Here is a 14,873-nt window from a genome sequence, read left to right as displayed (position 1 = left end):
AGGTCTCCCACTAAGTCAGTTGGTCAGCAACCACTCTCACTCAGCCAACATGGAGTCCATCTCAGAAGAGAGAGACACTTCCTTCTTCCCCATTCCATCTAGAATTCTCTAGCCTTGCTTGATAAGCCTCCTAATAATACCTAATCTTAAACATCGTATTAATTTATCTACAACAGCAGATCACTTCACTTCTTAGTGCCCTGGGGAGGGAAGGGCTCTCTAAGACAATAAGATGCAGTCAAATTACTGACCTTCACTGGAAGAGATAATTTCTTCTGTAAATGAAATTGCAAACCTGCTTCCAAGAAAATGTTTTTATCTAAATTGTGGGATGGGACAAAAAAAAAAAAAGGGACCTCTGAAAATTCTTGTTAATCATTTTTTTTCTTTTCAGAATGGATTTGGAACACACACTTGGTTTCTAAAAAGAATCCCTGGCTCTCAGTATCCTTTGAGAAATGAATATGTAGGAAATTTTGTAAATGGGGATCGTCATGGTCGTGGGAAGTTTTTCTATGCTAGTGGCGCACTGTATGATGGAGAATGGGTTTTCAATAAGAAGCATGGTTTTGTGAGTAGACTTATGAAAATCACACTTTAAAAGCAAGACATTTTAAACATAATAATAGCTAAACCGTTTGACTGCAAGTTGTAAATTTTTTCCATTTCACAGAAAGAGAAGTGATTGCTTAAAAGTTGTTTTCAAATACATTTTTAAAATCTTATCAAGTTAATATTTTGAAAGAATGAAAGCTATATAATCAGGTGATACCAGTTTATAGCCTATTTAATGCTTTCCTTGGTATAAAGGAATTATACTTTCTGCTTTGTAGTTATTTAGAAAGTGTTATAGGGAAGATGAGGAAAAGCATTATGGATGAGTGGTAGAAAAACAAATGGCATGTTATTCAGGAATGAGTGCTCTAACTTGGGCTGTGCTTTTGATAACCTTTTCACTAGGGGCAAGTCACTTCACCAGTATTTTAGGGTCTCAATTGCCTCTTCTCTAAAATGGGGAGGGGGTGAGGACTAAAAGAATTTTAAATCCCTCAATTGAACTCTAAAATCCTTTTTAGCTCTGTAGTTGTAGTAAAGGTAATATTATTAAATTGATGCCTCCAAATGTTCTTCGATGATTTTTAAAAGAAACTCCAGGGGTCAGCTGGGTGGCTTAGTGGATTGAGAGTCAGGCCCAGAGATGGGAGGTCCTGGGTTCAAATCTGACCTCAGATACTTCCTAGCTATGTGACCCTGGATAAGTCACTTGACCCCCGTTGCCTAGCCCTTACCACTCTTCTGGCTTAGAACCAGTACCCAGTATTGATTCTAAGATGGAAGGTAAGAGTTAAAAAAAATAAAAGAAACTCCTTAGAAATGCAAAAGAAAAAATGTATGATTTATCACTTATTTATATGGGTATATGATTGAGGGTTTGGGTTTTAAAAGATTACTCAATTATAAAAAGGAATAATATGGAAATGGATTTTGAGTGATAATATATGTGTAACCCAGTGGAATTGCTTGTCAGCACAGGGAAGTGGGAGGGGAAAAAGGAGGGAGACAATATGAATTAGGTAACCGTGGGAAAAAAATTAAAAATAAAATTGAAAAAACTCCATTCCCATCTCTGGGGATTTTCACTGGCTGTCCCTTCTGCCTATAATGCCTTTCCTCATGTTTACCTCCGTGTTTCCCTGGCTTCCTTCAACTATCATCTAAAATCCCACCTTGTGTAGGAAGCCTTTCCTGATTCCTTTTAATATTAGTGCCTTCTCTATGTTGATAATTTCCCGTTTATATCATATGCTTTGTTTGTGTATAATTTTTTTTGCATATTGTCTCCTTCATTAGACTGTGAGCTCTTTGAGAGTAGGGACTGTCTTTTCTCTTTCCTCTATTTCTAGCCCCTAGAACAGTACTTGGCACACAGGAGGCACTTAATAAATAAATTTTATAGCAGAATAAAATTGACTAGCTCAAATAGAGTCCCTCACCTTTGAGGTAAGTCTTATCCAAGTTAGCTGTTAACCACAGAATATATGAAAAATAAATATCCTTCGTGCTCAACACTTTTGTTGATGTTCAGCTGTTTTGGTTGTGCCTGACTCTTCATGATCCCATTTGGGATTCTCTTGCTGTTATGATTAAAATATTCTCTGGCCCAGAGAGCACGGACACATGTGGCCAGCTGGGCCCTGAGCAGCCTTCTCCAAGAGCCAGGCTGAGAGCTGAGAGTTGGGAATCAGCCTGCCCATATCCATCTGGATTCCCAGCCCAAAAGCCTTCCCTTCTTCCTGCTATTCTAATTTATGCTCCTAGTGACATCCCTTTCCAAAGCCCCCCAGTTGGAGGACTCTGACCTGCACAAGATCAACACTATCTTTCTCCTCCACTATCTTAAGGGGCTTGCTTACAGATAAACAATCTTAATTTTAAGACTTTTCAAATCCAAAGGTTGTCTAGAAGTGCCAAAGAAAGGGATACAGGCTGGTGTTAAATTTCCACATTGGTAAAGATATTGGAGTGGTTTGCCATTTCCTTTTCCAGCTCATTTTACAGATGAGGAGACTGAGGTAAACAGAGGTAAGTGACTTGCCCATGGTCACGCAGGTAGGAAGTGTTTGAGGCTGAATTTGAACTCAGGTCTTCCTGATTCCAGGCCCGGCACTCTATTGCACTATTTGCTCTCTCAGTTTATAAGATACTATCACCCTAAATTAAAACTAAGTTAAAAGTAGAAGCAGCTGCATTATAAATTATTTCACATCAGAATACACTTAAAAATGATTTTACACAATCATCAATATTTTCTTGATTAAACTTAAGACTCAAAAAAGTTATTTCTTTTCTTTGTAGGGCAGGTTAACATTCAAAAATGGACGCATTTATGAAGGACAATTTGTCAATGACCACATAGCAGAACTTCCATTGTTTGATATCGAAGCAGAAAGTAACTTGGACAATCCCAATGCTTCCCCAGAAATTGCATTTAGTGCAGGTAGGACTCATTAAATGTCAATGGAAAAAAAAATCAATCCCTTTTAGTATTGAGATGTGTGTCTGACAAAACAAAGTTAATAAGTCCAGGAAGCAATGCTTTCCTTAATTGCCAGTTTCTTCTAACTCTCTTTTATGTACTTATCCAATGTTCTTTCAGAAGTAAGAATGCTTTCAAATGACTTTTACTGCTTTTCACAGAGCATAACATACTATTTTCTTTTGATTTGGCAGAGGTTATCAGAAAACTTGATGGCAGCGAAAGCAATTCTATTTTAGGATCAAGCATTGAACTTGATTTGACTTTGTTGTTAGACATGTACCCTCCAGCAGAAAGACCTGAAGAAAAGAAACAGGTAAAACATTAACTATTACATAACCATTTTCCTAACTGGTTTTTTTTTTAAAGTTAATTAAATTATGTCATTATTGTAATTCTAAATAGTTACCAAAAATGCTTTCTTGAAAATTTGCTATTTAAAAAAACAAACACAAAATACCAAGTTTAAAATGTTAAAGGTAGGCTAGTGCAATGGGCTATATATACTTTCCGTAGTTTTCTGGGGCTTGAAGATAATCCATTCCATCTGAATTGGTGACCATTTTAATCATACTAATCATGCTTGAATATTCTTGAGAATTTCCAATTCATCAAGCTGAATCTCAATTATTAGATGCCATCTCTACAAGATCAGCCTTTATAATGGCCCATACATCATTTCAATGTAAGTCAACAAATTTTAATGAAGTACTATTTGCAAGGTACTGGCCACTTTTCTTCTCTTATTGGGATAGATAGCATGTCTTGTTTCTCCCCTGATTTTTTTTTTAAACCCTTGTACTTCGGTGTATTGTCTCATAGGTGGAAGATTGGTAAGGGTGGGCAATGGGGGTCAAGTGACTTGCCCAGGGTCACACAGCTGGGAAGTGGCTGAGGCCGAGTTTGAACCTAGGACCTCCTGTCTCTAGGCCTGACTCTCACTCCACTGAGCTACCCAGCTGCCCCCTCTCCCCTGATTTTATCAGGAAGGTGTCTAGTCCCCATTACTGATAATGCTTGTTGATGACTTTATTTTATTTTTATTTTATTTTTAAATTTTTAAATTTTTAATATTTCTCCTTAGTTACATATTTCATGTTCTTTCCCTCTCCCCCAAACCCCCCTAACGCCCCTTAGCTGACGCACAATTCCACTGGATTTTACATGTATCATTGATCAAGACCTAAATTGCTGATGACTTTAAATATACTACTTATCATTTTAAGGAAAACTCCATTTATTCCTATGCTTTGTAGTGTTTTAATAGGAATGGGTATTGCATTTTGTCAAAAGCTTTTTCTGCATCTACTGAGATAATTATATGATTTCTGTCATTTTTGTTGTTGATAGGATCAGTTAACCTGATAATTTTCTTAATATTGAACCATCCCTGCATACTTGGTATAAAACCGACCTGGTCAATAGTGTATATATACTCTTTGTGATATATTGTTATAATCTCCTTACTAGTATCTTATTTTAAATTTTTTGCATTAATATTCATTAGGGAAATTGGTATATAGTTTTCTTTCTTTGTTTTTGCTCTTCCTTGTTTAGGTATCAGCATCATAGTTGTGTCAAATTGAAATTAATTGTTTTTTAAATGGTAGAATTTACTTGTGAATCCATCTGGTTCTGGAGATAAACTGTTAGAAAGTTCATTAATGACTTGCTCAATTTCTTTTTCTAAGATAGGGGCAATTTAAGTATTCTGTTTCCTTTTTTATTAATCTGAGCAATATTTGTAAATATTCATTCATTCAACTTAGATTATTTAACTTATTGGCATATAATTGGGCAAAAAATGTGCCTAGTAATCGGTTTAATTTCCTCTTTATTGGTTGTTAATTCAACCCTTTCATTTTTGAAACTGATAATTTGGTTTCTTTCTCCCTCCCCCCACCATCACATCAATCAATGGTTTATCTATTTTATTGGGGTTTTCCCATAAAACTTAACTCCTACTCTTATTTATTAGTTCCATAGCTTTCTTACTTTAAATTTTATTAATCTTTTTTTTTAATTTTCAGGTTGACCAATTTGATGTTTAATTAGTTTTATTTAATTAGTTTTTTGTTAGTTGCATGCTCAATTCATTGATCTGTTCTTTATCTTACTGATGCAAGCATTCTAAGATATAAATTTCCATGTAAGTACTGCATTGGCTTCAATCCCACAAATTATTGTATTTTGTCTTTTCATTCTTTTTTTTTCTTTTCACTCTTTTTAATGAAAATATTGACTATATGATTTCCTCTTTATTTGTATGATTCATTCTTTAAGATTATATTATTTAATTTCTAACTATTTTTAACCTGTCTTTCCACTGCTCCTTATTGGTTTGAAAAGGATGCATTTAATATTTTTTCTTTTCTCTATTTGGTTGTAGGGATTTTTATGCGCTAACACATGGTCAATTTTTGTGTAGGTGCCATGTACTGCTGAGAAAAAGAAATATTCCTTTCTATTTCCATTCATTTTTCTCCAGAGATTTATCATATCTAACTTTTCTAAAAGTCTATTCACCTCCTTAACTTCTTTCTTGTTTATTTTTTGGTTAGATTTATTAAATTCTGAGAGAGGAAAGTTGAGGTCCTCTACTAGTATAGTTTTGTTGTGATAAGAATTTATTTAGCTTTTGTTAAGAATAGGTTTTAAGATCAGAGAAAGTTCGTCCACTTTATGCTGTCCCCTTTAAGAAAGGAGACAGAAAAAGGTTGCTGTGGGCTATGAGAATGGGTTAGAGAATTCTGGGTCTGTCTCTGGGTCTGTCTTCCTCTAGAGAGCAGGTGGCTGGATCTTTCCTCTGTGAAAAACAGAAGATTTTTAGTTACTTTGATACCTTTTTATTTGAGATTTGAGATTCATCCTGAACAGAGAAAAAGTGTTTACAGAATGCTTTTCTTCTCTGAGCCATTGGGGCAGGGGTGGGTGGGGGTAGGGAGGGAAGGGCCGAAGAGCAGTTTTTGTTTTGACTAAGACAGACAGTTGGAAGTGGAGCTGAGACAAGAAGAAACTGTGAGAAGGCCTGCTTCTTTGCCTGATTTCTGAAGAGAGAGAGAAACTGATTCAACTTTTCTCTCAAGATTTTACAGTTACTATAAGTTACTTTAGGTTTATTATATATTTAAAGTTCGTCAATTTAGCATAGCTTATTAAGATAGGAGTGAATATTTTAGTCAGAGAGTATAGACTAGTGTAGGTTCACCTAGATGAATACGAAGACACTCTGTGAGGAGCAGCTTGGGGGTTGTGTTATTTAGACAATTTTAGTATTAGAATTATGTAAGAGATTTCCTGTCCCATTACTAGTTTCTATCTTCTTACTTCCTCTACTAAGAATATAATTGGAGTTGGATGAAACTGCTTCCTGAGTTCCATCAACTGCCAGTAATTAGCTTAAAAACTGACAGCTAATTAATAATAGTTTGGTTATCAATACACCAGCTATTATTTACCTATAACAGCTTGGCCCCCCCATACAAGATTCAGTTTACTTACAACAATCCTCAGTTATACAAGATTTACTTTACCCATAACAATTGGCAACATACTAGATTCAATTTACTTATAACAGTTTGCAGTATATATCTCCCTGAAATTCATTTAACTTCTCCTTGAAGAAACTGGATGCTATGCCATTTGGTTCATGTATATTTAGTATTGCTATTACTTCATTGTCTATGGTACTTTTTAGCGAGAGGTAGTTTCTTTGCTTATCTCTTTTAATTTGATAATTTTTGTTTTTACTTTGTCTGAGATCATGAGTTCTACTACTACTTTTTTTTTACTTCAACTTTTTTTTACTTCAGTTCTACTTTAGCTCTTTACCGTTACTCTGTGTATATCTCTCTGCTTCCAGTGTGTTTGTAAACTACATATTATAAGATCCTCATTGTTAATCCAGTCTGCTCTGTTTTCATTTTATGAGTGAATTCATTCCATTCAAATTCACAGTTATGATTATTCACTATGCATTTTTTCTGTCCCATTTCCCTCATTTATCTTTCTATCTCTCCTTTCACTCTGTCCCTCCTCTCACAAATGTTTTATTTCTGACCACCACCTCCCCCAATTCACCCTCCCTTTTCTTGTCCCCCCTCCCTTCTTTTAATTCCCCTTCCCTCCCACTTCCCTACGTAAGGTATCAGATTTCTATACCAAACTGAGTGTGGATATTATTTCCAATTTGAGTCAATTTTAATGAAAGTAAAGTTCAAGCATTCTCCCATCTTCCCTTCCACTGTAATAATTCTTTCATGCCTTCTCATGTTAGACAATTTTTCCAATTCTATCTCCTCTTCTTTCTTCTTCCAGGACATTCTTCTTTCTCATCACCATCATCAGTGAATTCTTTCAATTTCTATTTCTCCCTCTTGTTCAAGAATATCCTGGCAATTTTCATGATAATTTTTCATAATATGATTTCTGAGCTCCTTTTTTAATTATAACTTTCAATTAGTCCAATAATTCTTAAATTATATTTCCTGGATCTATTTTTCCAGGTCAGTTGTTTTTCCAATGAGATATTTCACATTTTCTTCTATTTTTCTATTCTTTTGATTTAGAATTCAAAATTTAAAAAAACAGAATGTTAAAAATTATTTTTATACATAATTGGAAGAAAAAAAGTGATGGGGAACAGTACTGCTTACGGAGTAGCCTGCCAAGAATCTCTAATGCTTCAGGAATCTCTTGGGATACATTGGAAAGGCATTAAAAAAGGACTACTTAAAGGAAAATTTTAAATCACTACCTAGTCTCGTATGATGCTTCAAAATCTACCTCACAAAATACAACAATTCTAGCTTCTTTGGGTATCTAAATAATTTTTATTTAAGAAAAATTTTCCAGAAATTAGGCCATGTGTCACTATTTTATAAAAAGTCACAAAAATAATATTAATGTTATATGAAATAAGACAGTATTTACAGATTTCATTCATAAAAAACAAAACACTGTAAATGTCAACATATTCCAAGTCCAAGATGAGAATATCATTATTCATTTGCTTGTAAATAATGCCTACATTTCCAGTTGTGTAGAAAACTTAATGAGTTTGTATTAACCACCTCTTTGGTTTGCTTAGTAACAACACTAAAATGCACAACTTTACTATATTTAAACCTCAACTAAATCAAAGTGTATTTTTGGTCTTCAATTAAAAAAATGACTATGATAAAAATGTTACCTTCAGAGATTTGACAGTAGAATATTTTGGGTGTTGCGATGGTGTGACATCATGCAATGGTTTGAAACTTGGAGAATGCACTAGAGATAACAGTATCATTTCTTTCTTTATTTGCTTTTTAGGTGTTGTTTTCTCCCATTAGAATATAAGCTCATCAAGGGCTGGGACTGTTTTTTGCCTCTATTTGTATTCTCATAGAACCTGACAACACTGTTAAAATAATGTTTGTTGACTTGTTTTTTAACAAGTGTTTTTAAGTTGGCTTAGACAGCAGGCTAAGTTTGATAATATTTCTGTCACTAAGCAGGACTGAAAGAGTTTTCATTTTCTTCCCCGCAGGTAGAATTTGCTATTTTGAGAAATATTACAGAATTAAGAAGAGTCTATAGTTTTTACAGCAGCCTAGGATGTGATCATTCTCTTGATAATACTTTCCTGATGACAAAGCTTCAGTTCTGGAGACTTTTGAAGGATTGCAAACTTCATCACTGTAAAATAACTCTTGCTGATATGGACAGGGTATTAAGTGGTTAGTACTGGTGTTTTGTGGTTTTTTATTTGAAGTAATAAAATTAAGGTACAAAATGGTATAATCTTGGAATCGATGAGTCCTCTTTTGGGTATTTCCTGAGTGGCTGCTTATGAGCTCTATGTGGGTGGCGGGTTATAGAAATGCCATGGCCTTTAAGGAGTTTACAGTATAAGTGGAGAGCTAAAGAACAGTAATGATGATGATAATAATAATATCTCACATTTATGTAGCAATTTAAGGCTCTCAAACCTGTTTACAAATATTATCTCATTCTCACAACAACCCTGGGAAGAGATGCTATTTTAAATCTCTGTTTTATAGATGAGGAAAGTAGGCAGAAAGCAGTTAAGTGACTTGTCCAGAGTGATACAGCTAAGTATCTGAGGTAGGACTTGAACTCTTAGGCTCTTCTGACTCCAGGTCCAGCTCTCTATGATAGCACTGTGATTAATCAAGACTTTTATCTCAGTACATATGACTTGGCAGTGAGCAACACAAAATATTGTATAATTAAGCACAAAAATTGTGCTGCACAGACTGCATGTAGTTCAGCAAAGAGATAAGCCACTGAGTAACCAGGAAAGGCTTCGTGGAGGAGAGGGAACCCAAGCTGGGCCATGGCTTGCACATGAGGAAGTTTCTGAAGGTTCCTGTTCCAACTAGTGTTGCACACTTAGTTGAATCCTTATAAATGATCAAACATTCATCTGACCTCAGTAGACCTGGATTATGAACAAAAGGGACAAGAAGATGAACAAACTTCTGGATCATTCATCCTTTGCCTCCTGACTTAGTATTCACCAGGAGAAACGACTCGATTTGATTTTTCTTTAAATAGTTTCCAGGGGCAGATTAGTTAGAAAGGAAAACTCTAAAAAAGCTTATTTGTTACATGTTGAAATATTGCTAAGTTCCCCCAACTTGATTTTCTTATTTTAGATAATAATAATATTTCAATTGAAGAAATACACTCCCCATTTACCACTTTACTACTGAGAACGTTTTTGAATTACCTGTTACAACTAGCGTACCACATTTATCACAAAGATTACCAGTAAGTATTATTTCTTTTCTTTCTCTTCTTTTCTTTTTTTTTTGGATTTTCATTCTAAACTTAGCAACTATCAATAACAAATGTTTGAAAGCTCTAACATAAATCTGCAAACTTGAAATTATCTAGAGTTTCTAAAAAAAGTGTTTGTTAACCTAAATAAAATGATACAAAATGTAGTATTTACTTGTCTTTTTCTGATCTTCCTCAGATTTATTTTTAAAATTTTTGTTGATGTTGTTGCCACTGCTATTGCTGTTACTTTAGTTATTATTATATCACCTCATTCTTCTTGCTTTTTTGGTGAGGTTCAGATAAAAATTCTCCTGGGACAAGTCAATGGTATTGTTTATTGAAATTTGGGATTCATTGGACTCATGTGTAGGTAAAGTAACTGTTGTTTTGTAGTTAAATAAGAAAAATATATATAACTTCATCCTTTGTAGGCTCACTGAAAGCGTCCTCAGGAAACTCTAGTAGTAGTCAGGACAACAAGGATGATTTCTCCTTCTCTGGTTCCTACGTGATTTTAATCTCCTGTTCTAGGTTCTCTTGTATTTTAAAAGCTTTTCATTCCAAATAACTTGTAGATTGTATGGTAGAATAATAATATGCTTTTAAGGTTTGCATGGTACTTCACATGTTTTCTTATTCAATTCTCATAACAAAAACATTGTTCTTAAGTTTTTATGAATCGGTGTTAGGCTGAGCTGACTCTGAACATCAGTTCAGCCTGTGATCAGCATAGTTAATAAAGATGCCAGCATAGTTAATAAAGTGTACTAATTTGATTCTTCAGGATATCTAAAGATCTATATATGTAGTTTAGAGATTTATGATTTTTCAGTCATGAAAGATAGTGAACTTCTGATATAGAATCTTGGCCACTGAGTCATGTCTTACTAGGCATTCATTAGGTGTTAAACTTTTCAACCGGAAGTGATGTCTTATACAGTCTCACCATTGGTTCCTTGCATATTCTACATGAACCACTATATCCAGGCTTCTTAAGGATAATAGATCATTTCTGGTGGCAATGACCTGTTTCAATGAACCCCTTTGTTTTCACAAACAAATCTGTGTGACTCAGTCATTTGTTCAACATTTCCTTGTTGACATATTGTTAGTTGAAATCACACAAATGTTGCCTTTGGAGGACTTTTTTTAATTTATTTTTTGTTATTTTTAATTTTTTTAGAGCATGAATTATGTAACCATTTTATTTGGAGGACTTTTTGATTCTACTCTTGGATCTTATTTATTTCAGAGACTCCAGGCCAGTTAATTTCTGTTACATTTGATAAATCATGATTCTTAATCTACTAAGCCACCCAGCTGCCCCAGAAATGTCCTTAATTGATTCAAGATTTTTAGGCCTTCCTTCTTCACACCTAGCTTTGATTGATTCCGTTGAGAAGTGTGCTTATCTAATAGAAGTACTTATTTTTAAGTGGGGTGAAGTGGAACGCCATACCACTTTAAGATTCCTTGTATTACCTTAATCCTTAAACTTTTGCTTTTGTTTGTTGATTAAGGGAATCTAGAAATTCTGATATGCTTTGTTTTCTGGATTCATTTCTATGTATTTCTTTTTGTTGCCTTTAATGGATAGTAGAGCATTCAAATTTTCTCCTGTATAAACCACCTAGTATTGATATAATCTTCCACTGCCTTTCTCAAGAACTTCAATAATTCTCCTAAGATTCTTCTGCTTTGGTAGTGTTTGATGTCAGGTCTTAGGGGTAGTCCTTGACAGCTCCACCTTTCTACCTATAGTTCTTACCAAGGTAATGGCTACTGAGTTAGGATCCTGAGATAGTTTTATTTTTATATTTTCTATCAGATAGTATGGGAGAATGTATTAATTAATGATAGATATAGTAGATACCAATGTTTAAATATTTAGTGGTAACTTATCTGCTAGCTGGATCCATTCTGCTATATACAGTGATCCTTCATCTATCCCTGGAATTATGTTCCAGAGACTCCCATGATAGATGAAAATCTGCAAAGTAGCAGTGTTATATTTATTTTATTATTTATATATATTTTACGGCTTTATAAACCCTTCCCACTCTCCTACAAACCTTTTCCACACTCTTATTAACCTATAGTCAAGCCAATCTGCACCCAGGATGTATCACATCACTGATGAACACAGCACTGTGGAGTTGGTCACCTTTTATTCTATTAGACAATAATGTTTTTCAATAAGTGTAACTCCATGATACAGAATTTCTATGTATATATATACACACACATATATATACATACATATATATGTATCTATATTTATTATTATTATTAAAATTAAAACCCTGATAACTGAAGCCAGGATAAGTGAACCACTATATAGGGAGGGACGACTGTACTTTAAAAGCGACATTTCAGAATTCCAATCAAATATTCCTTTTCCCTTTTCAAAATCATTTGAGATTTCAGTGCTTTTTTTGTTACCCATGTCATTTGTAGAGACAATTTCTGGGGTTTTAATTAAATGAAGATTTTAAATTACCTGAGTCAACTTTTTCTTCAGGTGTTATTAACATCTTGATTTTTTTTTCTCTTACTTCATCTAATCTAGGTTTGGGGATAAATTTATTTTTTATTATTTTCCCTGCATTGATAACCAATATATTGATGTTATTTGGATCTAAGGGTACCGTTGATAAAAAGTAGCACGAAGCCCCTGTTTATCACTGGTGAGATCTATTTCTGATTTGGTTATAATAAGGTATTGGCATGGAAAGTATTCATGTCTTCAGGCTACTTCATGGGTACTCTTCTGTTTTGCTTACTTTACCGGGCAACACCATTTGTACTACAACAGTTCCAGCAAATAGAATATTGTTATGTCTCTCTTATTTTAGTCTATCTTGCTTACATGTCCTCACTATCAAGCCATGTCAAACAATAGTTTCAAGTAGTACCAATCTGCAACTGTGTTGCTCTCTCTTTTTTTAGATTCACAAGAATAATATCACCACACTGTCTGGGGTATTGGCCTTGTCATTAGTATCACCAGAACCCAGTTGACCAAAATTTCAAGGATCCTGCCAGGAAGTTATTAATGATGTTTCAGGGCATATAGAGTACCAACTATAGGTCACCACTCACTGACTTTTGGGGTTCTGTCTCCTTTTAAATGAGTGATCCCATTGTAATCTACGGAATAAAATTAGGATCAAATCCCCTTCTTTAATTTTGCCATTCAACTATCCACTTTCCCCAAAATTTTTGCTGAATTTTAATCTTTTCTACCCAAAATTTTGTGATCTTAGATTTATTAAACATATTATATACCTTTGGTGGTGATTCCCAAGTCAAAATTTTTCCTAAATTCAAGTGTCATAGGAACTGTCACATAAATGGTTAAGACAGAAGCAGAAATACTACTCTTTTTGTCACAATTTTTTATTTTCTTCTTTCTCTCACTGCCTTTAGTTTGTTTTTGTTTTAAAAAACAGCAAACTTTTAGATTTTTAGATTTAGATTTTAAAAAGTAACCAAATTAGATTTTATTTTCCTCACTTTAAAAAAACAACTTTTTTAATCTTTTTTTTTACATCACCTTCACTTTTAAATATATTCCTTCCCTTTTACCATACAAAACCAGATATCCCTTGAAAAATATTTTTAAAAGAAGAAAAAAAAAGAGGAGGGGGAGCAGGTCAGCAAAACCAAGATAGACTGACTGAGTCAGTAGAAAAAGAACTGGTTTGAGAGCCATCAAAGGTTCAGATCTGACCTCTGATACTTGGTCTGTATGACTTTGGATAAATCATTAAACTTCATCCCAGTTTTCTCAAGTATAAAATGAAGGATTTGGACTAGATGGACCTTGAGGTCCCTTGCCACTCTAAATCTGTCCTGTGAATCAACACATCAATATTGTGTAGACATTATGTGCAATTCTCCATATCCACATTCTCCTACATTTTTCTTAATTCTTCTCTGGGACTAACAATACCAGCTAACATTTATATAGTATTTATATGTGCCAGGCACTGAGCTAGGTGCTTTATATATAGTTAATAATTATAATAACAATCATTATTATATATGATAATTTATAATAATAATAGTCAATATTTATTTAGCACTTACTATGTACCAAGCACTGTGCTAAGTGCTTTATAATGGATTATAATAATAATAGTAATAATAGCTAAAATGTACATAGCACTTATTATATGCCACATAATGTACTAAGTGCTTTATAATCATTTCCTTATTTGATCCTCATAACAATCCTGAGAGGTAGGTGTTTTATTATCCTCATTTTACAATGAGGAAACTGAGGCAGACAGCAGGAAAGTGACTTGCCCAGGATGGCACAGCTAGTATCTAAGTTCGGATTTAAACTCTTTTGTTCTTTCTGTTTGTATTGTTATGATCATTGTGTGCAATGCTTTCCTGATTCTGCTTAATTATTCTGCATCATTTGTCTTCCCATATTTTTCTCAATTCTTTGTATTTTTTACATTAAAACAATATTCCATTAGATTCACACATCATATTTTGTTTAGCCACTCCTAATCAAGGAGCATCTATTTGTTTCCATTTCTTTGTTTTCACAAAAAAAAAAATGCCCAAAAGGATACTTCTTCTGGTATCTATGGGATTTCTTTCTGTCTTTGACCTCCTTTGGGTCTATAAACAGTAACCTAATTGCTTTTCTGAGTGGGGCCTATCCACAGAAAGAAATAGAAAGAATATTCCACTTGGGTTAGCAACAAGGGCTTTAGATACTCTGAAACCCTTTTAAGTTGATTTGTACTTTGCAAATGCCTTTGGGAAGTTTTATTCAAATGTAGTCACAGCTAGATATTTATCCTTAAGCCAAATTTCCCTCGTGGTTTTCTCATAGCAAAATGCTATCTGCAATTTTTTAAATCACAGAAATAGAAGTCCATCCCTCTTCATGTGTTTTTCAAGAATGATGACTGATAATATTACTCCCAATGCCTGTCAGATAAAAGGTAAGCAAAATTGTCAGATTACCTATAATCCCTACTAAATATAACCACCACTCTTTTGAAGGGCCACCCAGAAAGCTGAA

At 34.0% G+C, this 14,873-nt stretch overlaps 1 protein-coding gene across 1 annotated transcript in view; it reads left to right on the top strand.

Annotated features, from left to right (window-relative positions):
* LOC123249874 (radial spoke head 10 homolog B2-like) overlaps positions 1 to 14,873 on the top strand; it is a 78,142-nt gene that overhangs the window by 25,573 nt on the left and 37,696 nt on the right. The window contains exons 8-13 of the mRNA XM_044678975.1: positions 395 to 571; positions 2,857 to 2,998; positions 3,232 to 3,353; positions 8,568 to 8,757; positions 9,700 to 9,814; positions 14,714 to 14,793. Of these exons, the coding sequence (XP_044534910.1) occupies positions 395 to 571; positions 2,857 to 2,998; positions 3,232 to 3,353; positions 8,568 to 8,757; positions 9,700 to 9,814; positions 14,714 to 14,793 (826 nt within the window). The remainder of the gene's footprint in view (positions 1 to 394; positions 572 to 2,856; positions 2,999 to 3,231; positions 3,354 to 8,567; positions 8,758 to 9,699; positions 9,815 to 14,713; positions 14,794 to 14,873) is intronic.

Source organism: Gracilinanus agilis, chromosome 1, assembly GCF_016433145.1.
Source record: "Gracilinanus agilis isolate LMUSP501 chromosome 1, AgileGrace, whole genome shotgun sequence".
Lineage (NCBI taxonomy): Eukaryota > Metazoa > Chordata > Mammalia > Didelphimorphia > Didelphidae > Gracilinanus > Gracilinanus agilis.
Note: the sequence above shows the minus strand (reverse complement) of the source record. Positions and strands in the feature narration are given on the sequence as shown.